General features: G+C 34.2%; 1 protein-coding gene across 1 annotated transcript; it reads left to right on the top strand.

Moving 5' to 3' along the window:
* Positions 1-3610: 3610 nt before the first annotated feature.
* LOC128159339 (basic salivary proline-rich protein 4-like) lies at positions 3611-6665 on the top strand. Its single transcript, XM_052822397.1, has 4 exons — positions 3611-3740; positions 4617-4641; positions 4799-4846; positions 5371-6665. The coding sequence occupies exons 1-4, from the start codon at positions 3678-3680 to the stop codon at positions 6573-6575; spliced, it is 1341 nt and encodes a 446-aa protein (XP_052678357.1). The 5' UTR covers positions 3611-3677; the 3' UTR covers positions 6576-6665.
* Positions 6666-9825: the final 3160 nt, after the last annotated feature.

Genomic DNA, 9825 nt, shown 5'->3' with positions numbered 1-9825 from the left:
ATTGACATGTACAGATATCTTCAATTAGGCAATTGTGTTAGTACGTTAAATTGTGATGCATTTTAATTCATTTTTATGAATTTTTTCATGTTGCAAAATAAAACAAAGTAATGATTATTTTAAATATGATTTAAGCATTCTTGATAAATATGATTTGAACGATATATTGTTGTATATACTAGATTTATTGTATAAAAGGAAAAATTTGAGTACCGTCTATTATTTTAATCTCATGATTGCAAAACAATGCAGCTTCTATTCAAAACGAGTCTTCAAAATTTTCCGATTTCAAAAATGCACTTATTATAGCTTAAAGTATCTTTTTTTAACTAACACATTCATTTTTTTCGTCAAAATGAGATGACGACAACAGAAAAGAAACAAAATAATAGCTGAATTGTTGAATGATAGTTGCTAAATCCAAATCATTTCACTCACCACAGCAATATTGTTTCCCCTTTCTTCATGAACAAACAAAGCTAGACAAACAATTAAATAAAGTACACGAATCCAGTATGATATTGCGCCTATCGGACAACCACAATTTTGTTTATTTTTTATAAAGATCTTTCAAGTCAATTTCTAAATTAATGCAGTTTTCCGACTAAATTTTGTAAACTTTATCAACTTCATTTTATTTTACTCTTTGTGGTGTAGTTTTTGCGTTGTAACTATCATTAATTAGTAGTCCTAATCCAGTGGTAGACCTATTAACAATAAAATAAGAAAAACATAAAGATTTGAACTTAAATTGGGCTTTATTTCAATTAGTGTAGTGTATGTTAGTGGAATTTTTGTTAGATTATCAAATACTTTTGCATTTATGTGCTTGGAGAAATCAAAAAAAATGTTACAGTCTTAATTTTACGCAGCGCTGGTAAAATGAATGAAGAACAATAACATCTTGAAAAATATAATAACATTATAGCAGACACATGCATTATTTAATGGCTTTAAACAATTCATACAAATTTTAAGATGATAAAAATGGTAACCTGAGCTGAAAGCTCAACTGAGCTTTTCTGATCACATTTTGTCTGTCGTCCGTCTGTCCGTCTGACTGTAAACTTGTCACATTTTCAACATATTCTCTAGACTCACTGGGCTAATTCTAACCAATATTGGTACAAAGCACCCTTAGGTAAAGGGGATTCAAATTTAAGGACCACACTCTTTTTCAAAGAGAGATTATTATGAATTCTTGAACGTTTTTGAGAAAGGTCCAAAAAACCTATTTGTCCAGGAAAGCTGGAAGCATCCTCCAGTAGTGTAGATTCATAGTTGTGAAAATCAAGACCAATGGGGGTAGGGTGTGGCCATAATGGGGATGATAGGAATATATATATTTTCATAACTAAACAGCCATAAAGCTGAAACATGTGTAGAAGCATCAGCAGATTGAATAGATTCACAGTTGTGAAAATCATGACCCTCGGTGGTTGGATTGGGCCACGATGGGGACTTATTCATAGGAATATATAGGGTAAATCTTTAAATCTTCTCAAAACCTAATCAGCCAGGAAAGCTGAAACTTAGATGCAAGCATCCTGAAGTAGTGCAGATTCACATTGTGAAAATAATGACCCATGGGAGTAGAGTGGGGGCCACAACCGTGGTTAAACTTTTACATAGGATTAAATCTATTAGGGTAAAAAAATTAAAAATCTTCTCTTTAGAAAATAATCAGCCAAGAAAGCTGAAACATATGTGGAAGCATCCTCAGATAGATAAGATTCAAAGTAGTTGAAATCATGACCTCTTGTATTAGGGTCGGGTCACAATTGGGGTTAAACTTTTACATAGGAATATGTTGGGAACAAAAGTTTACATAGAGTTATATATGGAAAAATCTTTAATAATCTTCTTGTAAAAAAATCCATTTGCCTAGAAAAGCTGTAAATTTAGTGAAAGCAACCTCGGATGATGTAGATTCAAATTTATTCAATTCAAAATCTTGAAAAGGGTGGGGCCATATTGGGGATCCAGTACATGACGCACATGACTAATCCTCTTCACTTCCTATCAGTGTTTTCCAAAGAAATGTCATCCTTCTTTTCATTTCTATATGATCGTTGTTAGATACTACCCTTGGCCATCTGATCTAAAATAGGAACGTTAGGCATCGATTAACGAACACTCTCGGTTTCGTTGTGAGGTCTTCCCGGAGCTTCTAGCATTCTGATCCATATAGTTATACTGATTTTACAGTTTTGTTGAAGATCCTGAACTTTGTTTTATTGATTATATGGTAGGTGTCCAAACTGGTTTTAAGATAGCAAACACATAACGGACTGATGTGATTTTTAATGTAATGTCCTCATCAGTATCTCCTGATATTGTTTTAATGCTTCCGAGGTATGAAAAGGTTTTTACATCTTCTAAACGCTCTCTATTCTTGCACGGAGGTCGATGTATTAATTTCATTTTAAGTAAATCCCTAACAAACTGTGGCAGATGGTAATAAAGAGCATTTCTCATAAAGATTGTTAAACTTTTCCGTACAGATTTCATCAATGAAAACTACAAAATTTGTCTATTTGTAATAGGGCTACAAAAAGCTATGATATTCAAATTGTTTTATGCTGTTTTACCCCTTTTGGAAGACAGAGAGAACATGTGCTGAAAAACATTTTGAAAATTTGTTTCAACGATTATGTCATTTGAAAATTAAGACTCGTAATTACAGTTTTTATTTCTTATCGGCTTTTTCATATTACAAGTTTTCAAAAGATATTATTTGCAGAATTGAAACATATTACGTTAATTGTTGCATTTGTGTTGCATAGAATTGTTTTTATTTGCTATGGACTGCCGTAATTTATAACTGTCCATTATAAATATGCAGATATGTAAAAAACTGTTTTGTTTCAGTTATATTACTAGTATTCATGAGTTTGAGCAAACAATATGCTTTATTAATTTGAGGGACATAAAGATTATATTATCTTATTTTATCACATCCTATTTGTAGTCCGTTACTAAAATTTCAAGCAAAAACCAAAGATGTTAAAATAACTTTAAATAGAAAGCATTATTATATGCAATACTATGATTTTAACCTGTCGAAATTTACAAAAACGAGCATTTAGGTTACGGTGGATTGCTCGAAATAATTGAACCCACTGCACTTGGTAATAATGTTTGGGAAGTAATTGTTAATCTTGTGCCACAGAGATGATCTTATCTTATCTATAGATTCACAATTGGACAAATTACATGATGGGTCATTCACTTTCTTGTCTTGAATCCTTCATCGATCTTGGTCTTTCCTAATTCAAATATTTTAATTGTAGTAATTTTGTCAAACAATACTAAAGGTCGGAGCTTAAAGAAATAGCTGTGATCAAAAGCACAAATAAATTCTACGTCAGAACATATTTTTTGAAGGACCGTTCACGCTTTATGGTCGTGTTGTTAAAAAAAAGTTATAACCTCGATGCGAATCTCATATTTGTCTACCCGTGTTTCAAAATCTATTGTCTGTGCAAGTGTTACGGTCAAATTTTCTCATGATTCTAACAAAAACTTACAAGAACAAGAACAATATTTCAAAGGACGACTCTTAAACATTTAGACTCAATGGAATCCTCCGTAAGGCGATTTAACATGGTCACGATTTCGCGCACCCTGTACAGTATATAAAGAGCGCAGGCCTTAACTGAGATTGTAGAAACAAGATGAAGGCTACCCTCTTCTGCCTAGCGATTTTGTGCGGGTGCCTGCTCGTGCAGGCAAGACCGGTAAGTTTTTTCATTGTGATTAGTTACAACATCTTTATTTTTTTCTTCTGGAAATGGATTTTACTTTATTCTTATTTTTTGTATCCAAATAGTGTTGATGCATTTTATATTTTTTTAAAAAATCGTATTCCTTACTTCTGTTGATACTTGATAACAACTGCATATACAGAAAGGAAATAAACCATCCATCAAAATTTTAAATTTCATGTTTCAATGTAGGGATTTGAATCTAGGTAGGGACTAAATCACTGATATATTGTATAGTGTAGGGTTTTTGATGCAGGGTATGTCCAAAATGGCCATTTAGTGTTAATGTATATAATGTTCGTAAAACGTCGACTGACGTTTAATAAATACTGAATACATATTAAAAAAAACATTATGTCATCTTTGATGATATAAAATAATAGAAGTGAGTAATACGATGTAGCTTTTCAAGCTTTTTTGTTTAAATGTCCACAGAGAGAGAATCTGTCTGCCCATGTGGATGGGGGATAGCGGATTGGTGGTTGTTTTAAATACACATGTAAACCAATACCTATATCGAAAGTTAAACAATATGGGGAAATTATTTTCTATCAGACTGGTTCCCCTTTTTTATATCAGGTATCTCTCTCTTGAATGACCTTTAAGTTTTTCGCTAAAATTATAGGTTTCATAGTCCTTTTTAAAAAAATTTCGGGCAGGGAGGTGGTCGTCTTTCCAATAATATAATTTTTCTTATGTTACTCAGGTGACCATTAAGGTCTATCGGCCTCTTTTTTAAAATTTCCAAATCTCCTTTTGTAAATATTTTTTTAAATAAGCTTCATATAAGAATTTTTTTGAAAAACAAATTCAATATATTAGTTAATCATTATGCTTGAATTTTAACAGAGACCAAAGAATGGAGAAGGAAAAGGTAAAATATGACGTAACTATTTCTTGGTTTTCATTTAGTTTTAAACCAAATAATGATAGATATTAGACAGAACTGTAATATGATATTCAGTTGAGGTTCATTGATGGTTAAACATTGTCCTTTTAATCAATCGCTTCATATACGTATGTTTTTGTAGATGCATTGGGTCGTCTTGAACGTCTCCTAGAAAATCTAGAAGAGCGAGGTAACTAATACTTGCTTGTTTTACTTATTCAAATACATTTTAGTACATTGATTGATCTATTCATTCATTCATTTATTCTTTCAATGTCTTTCATTTTTGTAAACAATGATAAAATTACCTAAAACAAAAAGTGTTAACAAAATATATCCTCCGTCATTATCTAAAAGTGCGACAATTGATTTGTTTTGAAAATTTAGCAAAGAGGCAAAATTAAAAAAAGCAAAAATAGAATGAGCTTACATTTATCGTAAATATAAAACGAGTGTAATAGTTCAAAAAAATGAAAATATTTTGTTTCGTACGAAAAGATTTATATTAGCTTTGAATTTGAATATTTTTGTTTTATTTTCCATTCTTTATATAAAGCTTTTCTTTCTAAAGAGATTAATATAGTCTAGAAATGGCCTAGACCATGGCGCCCTTTTAAACAATCAAAATCAAAAGGTAAATATGTATTTGAAAAAAGAAAATAGCGAATAAAAATTTGTAAAGCTATTGACAATTTTTGATATGTCATCATTTAGGCGTTGCGGATAACGAAGAGGGAGAGAGACGAAGACCTCCACCCCGTAATGGCGATAATGAAGATGGCCAACGTCGACGACCCCCACCATGCAATGCCGATGATGCAGATTGCCAACGTCGACGACCCCCACCACGTGACGAACGTGAAAATGAAAGTGGTGATAAAAGACGACCCCCACCACGTGATGGTGATAATGAAGATGGTCAACGTCGACGACCCCCACCGCGTGACGAACGACAAAATGAAAGTGATGATAGACGAAGACCCCCACCACGTGATGGCGATAATGAAGATGGTCAACGTCGACGACCCCCACCGCGTGACGAACGACAAAATGAAAGTGATGATAGACGAAGACCCCCACCACGTGATGGCGATAATGAAGATGGCCAACGTCGACGACCCCCACCACGAGATGAACGTGAAAATGAAAGTGGTGATAGACGAAGACCCCCACCACGTGATGGTGATAATGAAGACGGTCAACGTCGCCGACCCCCACCATGTGATGCTGATGATGCAAACTGTCAACAGCGAAGACCTCCACCACGTGATGGTGATAATGAAGATGGTCAACGTCGAAGACCCCCACCACGAGACGAACGACAAAATGAAAGTGGTGAAAGAAGAAGACCCCCACCACGTGATGGTGATAATGAAGATGGTCAGCGTCGACGACCCCCACCACGTGACGAACGTGAAAATGAAAGTGGTGATAGACGAAGACCGCCACCACGTGATGGTGATAATGAAGATGGTCAACGTCGACGACCCCCACCATGTGATGCTGATGATGCAGACTGTCAACAGCGAAGACCCCCACCACGTGATGGTGATAATGAAAATGGTCAACGTCGAAGACCCCCACCACGTGACGAACGAGAAAATGAAAGTGGTGATAGAAGAAGACCCCCACCACGAAATGGCGATAATGAAGATGGTCAACGTCGACGACCTCCACCCTGTGATGCTGATGATGCAGATTGCAAACGGCGAAGACCCCCACCACGTGACGAACGTGAAAATGAAGAAAGTGGCGATCGACGAAGACCCCCACCACGTGATGGCGATAATGAAGATGGTCAACGTCAACGACCTCCACCACGTGGTCAACGTCGACCACCTCCACCATGCGATGCTGATGATGAAGATTGCAACCGACGAAGACCCCCACCCAAAGATAATCAAGAGAGCAGCGATTAAAAGATTTTTGAATTCGATATCAATTGACTCTGAACTTTTTTTAACGTACATGTACAGACCTTTTTTTATATTAAATACAAATTGCATTTACACGTTGTACCTTGTTATAAATGTAATTTAACAAATCATGTTATGCATGGACGCAATTTTAAAAGCAGTCAGAACTCTGCTGTTCAATCGCATATAAATGTATTTACATATATCAATATAGGTTGGAAACAAAAGGTCGTTTAATGTAAAATTTAAAAATGGAATAAAGTCCGCTCACAACCCCTTGACAACCCCTTGACCGCGAATTAAATTCCTTTTGCTTTAAATTTTGTGTATACATGTATATATTTCTTAGTAAGAATGCGCTTTATAAAATGCATGGATCGGTAAAAGGTAGTTGTTTCGCTTTGTATTCTTAGGGTAGGTTAAGGCACCTCTGAGTTTAATGACAGTCAAAATTATGACAAATTTTAAAACTGTTTTATGAAAACACTGCTGGATATTAATACCAAGTGAAATTTCACCGAGATATTATTTTTCTACTTCGGAATTGACTCAATCTTTGAAGCTGCCGTGCCATGCACGTGACAGTTAAAAATAGATCACTTTGTTACCTTAAAAAATCATCAAAAAGTGTAACACTACCCCGAAGTTCATTTGTATATATGATACAATAATTCGATCGGCAATTAGTTCATTTTTATCAGTATTACTGCTAGAATCCTATTTATAATCGCATAGAGGCACTTTTTAAGTATTGTAGGTCTTATACTTTTGATATTTACCAAATTCATCTTTCATGATATTCGGGGTATTGTTAAACTTTTGCCTTTTTGTACACACTGACAGAGGAAAGGCGGGTCGAACCATATAAATATCTATCTGTTTACCTTATAACATTCGCTGATAAAACAAAATATCTATGCCTGTATTATCCTAATTATATCCTAACTTACTCTCATTTAAATCTGTAACTGTATTGAATAAATATTTTTTTCGGCATTGTTTACACTTCATTGCGATGATTTGTCTTCCGACATTGATCTTCTCTGTGAAACATGATTGTAACGTCATCAATGATAATTATACGCAAAACAGAGAAATCGAATATATATTCAGTTAATAGAGTTACTAGTGACCCTTTTATTTCATAATTGTTGTTTTATAATTTAAACCAGAGATAAAGTTAAAATTGACATGTGGTGTCTGAGTAAAATATGACATCATGCTGCCTAGTGTGACGTCATATCGATCAGAAGAATTTTTACTCAATCGATCGCTTAGAGTTGCCTTATCATACCCGCGTTTATATTTAAGGTCTTCCGTTTCCAACGGAAGACCTTATTGTTTTTCTTCGGTTTCTTCTTCCCTATTATCATTATTTTGGGGTTTTTTTTTTAAGGTTTTCCGCTCTCAGCGGAAAACCTTGCTATTATTCTGAAAAATTTTCAAATTTCTTATTATTTTTTTTTTCTTCTAGACGCCAACTTTGATCCGTAATATCTCGCTCGTTTGTTCACCGATTGTTTTGAAATTTTCAGGACTGATAACATGCCGCGTGATGTTGTCGTTGCATATTTTAGTTGAGGAAAATCCCTATCCGGTTCTGAGTTATTCCCCTTTTAGTAAAATTTAACGACTTCGTTTGTCCAGGGGGTTTAGCTTTAATGATGATTGGCAGAGTCTAAAAGATTGGCTGGTTTGGAAGCTAATACATTGAATTTGTGCGAGATATATTTCATTTATTATTTAAATGCAAATAAAAGGGGTGGTTTAGATGTTGAAACAATGGTAAGAAAAAAAATCAAAAGAAATTCGCGTATTTCCCGTGTTAGTTTTCTACCTGATAAAAATTTGTTATAACATGTATTTTAAAAGTTCTTGGTCTTACCCAGACCTTTCATTTGGTATACCGAAAAAGGGGCTGACCCTTATGATTAGGGAGTTAGAGGCGTCCAAAGTTTCTTGTCAATAACTTAAAAAGGAATAAACAATTCTAATGGATTATTGAAGCAAAGTTGTAAAGAAATTAATTTTGAATCCTTCTATAGTATTCAATTTAATGTTTTCGTAATTTATAGTCAGTATTTGCACAAACAATTGTTGTCAGTTCGGTCCATTTTTTGTGGGGGTGCGCACGTTTATGAGGTTATGAAAGGGCTTCTTGTAATGCACTAAATGATACATGTAGCGCGCAAAAATAATTCCACATAAAATTCCCAAATGTTTTTATACATATGTACATTTTCATTTCACATAGATAAACCTCTTTGACCTTATTTTTGTTGTTTGTTTCATAACTGTGCCCCTGTCTATATTTAGATGCATTACGAGACTCAGGTAACAGATCGATAGGAGAGTCGCTAGCTTGTAGAGCTGGACGTACACGATTAAACGCCCCACTGTGTTACTGTAACAGAGACATTTTGAATTGTTTCAGTACTGGGAGATGTGTTAATAAAATGGTTTCAATGCATGGTAATTAAACTCAACATTTCTACAATACGTATACACGGCCGTCATATAAAGCACAATGTGTATTACTGACATGACAAATGTACGCTGGTAATTTAAACGAACGCGGGATTGCTCCCGATAGAACAATTCTTTTAAAGCAAAAAAAAAAAAATACTGATTTGCGATGGATATAATATAATTATCATCGTGAAGATGATTTTAAAAAGTAAACTTAATATTCGTATACGATAATATTTGAATCCAAAGCCGCTAGTTTTAAGTTACGGTTATTAGGGATATTAATTATGACTTGCCCCGCGTTTCAGGTTTTTTACTTGCACATCATCTACAAACGAAAATACCAAATAACCTTCAGCAGCAACTTATAAATTATTTATTCCATGCACAATTCTAAAGAGGTAATTAAATAAATTTTATAAATGCTTTATACTTGAATTCGCTATCTTCCATGGAAAAAAGTGGCATGGAAAAATGTTGTTCAATGTTCATCAAATACGCTGTAGCCTTAGCAAAAAGCAAAAAAATAATTAACAAACTGTATATTGATAGATTGACATATCAACAAACATTCAGACCCACAATGTGTTTTCTTACAAGTTCTGTGAAACGAAGACCCAATGACTGAATTCTTTACCGTTTTCCGTCTGGGTTATTTTGAATCACGTGTGTACGTTATGTGTAGCCATATAGATGAACACTTTAAGTGTTTAATTTTTAAAAGAAATTGTGTACATGCAGAGCAATGCAATGCTAGGGCAATAAAAGTCCAACAATGTATATG

The sequence above is a fragment of the Crassostrea angulata genome, chromosome 8 (genome assembly GCF_025612915.1).
Source record: "Crassostrea angulata isolate pt1a10 chromosome 8, ASM2561291v2, whole genome shotgun sequence".
Classification (NCBI taxonomy): Eukaryota; Metazoa; Mollusca; class Bivalvia; order Ostreida; family Ostreidae; genus Magallana; species Magallana angulata.
This window is presented reverse-complemented; position numbering and strand designations above follow the sequence as displayed.

Coding starts and splice junctions, on each gene's coding strand:
- LOC128159339 (XM_052822397.1), top strand. CDS start 3,678: ATGAAGGCTACCCTCTTCTGCCTAGCGATTTTGTGCGGGTGCCTGCTC. Junction 3,741..4,616: donor TGCTCGTGCAGGCAAGACCG/GTAAGTTTTTTC, acceptor GAATTTTAACAG/AGACCAAAGAATGGAGAAGG. Junction 4,847..5,370: donor AGAAAATCTAGAAGAGCGAG/GTAACTAATACT, acceptor GTCATCATTTAG/GCGTTGCGGATAACGAAGAG.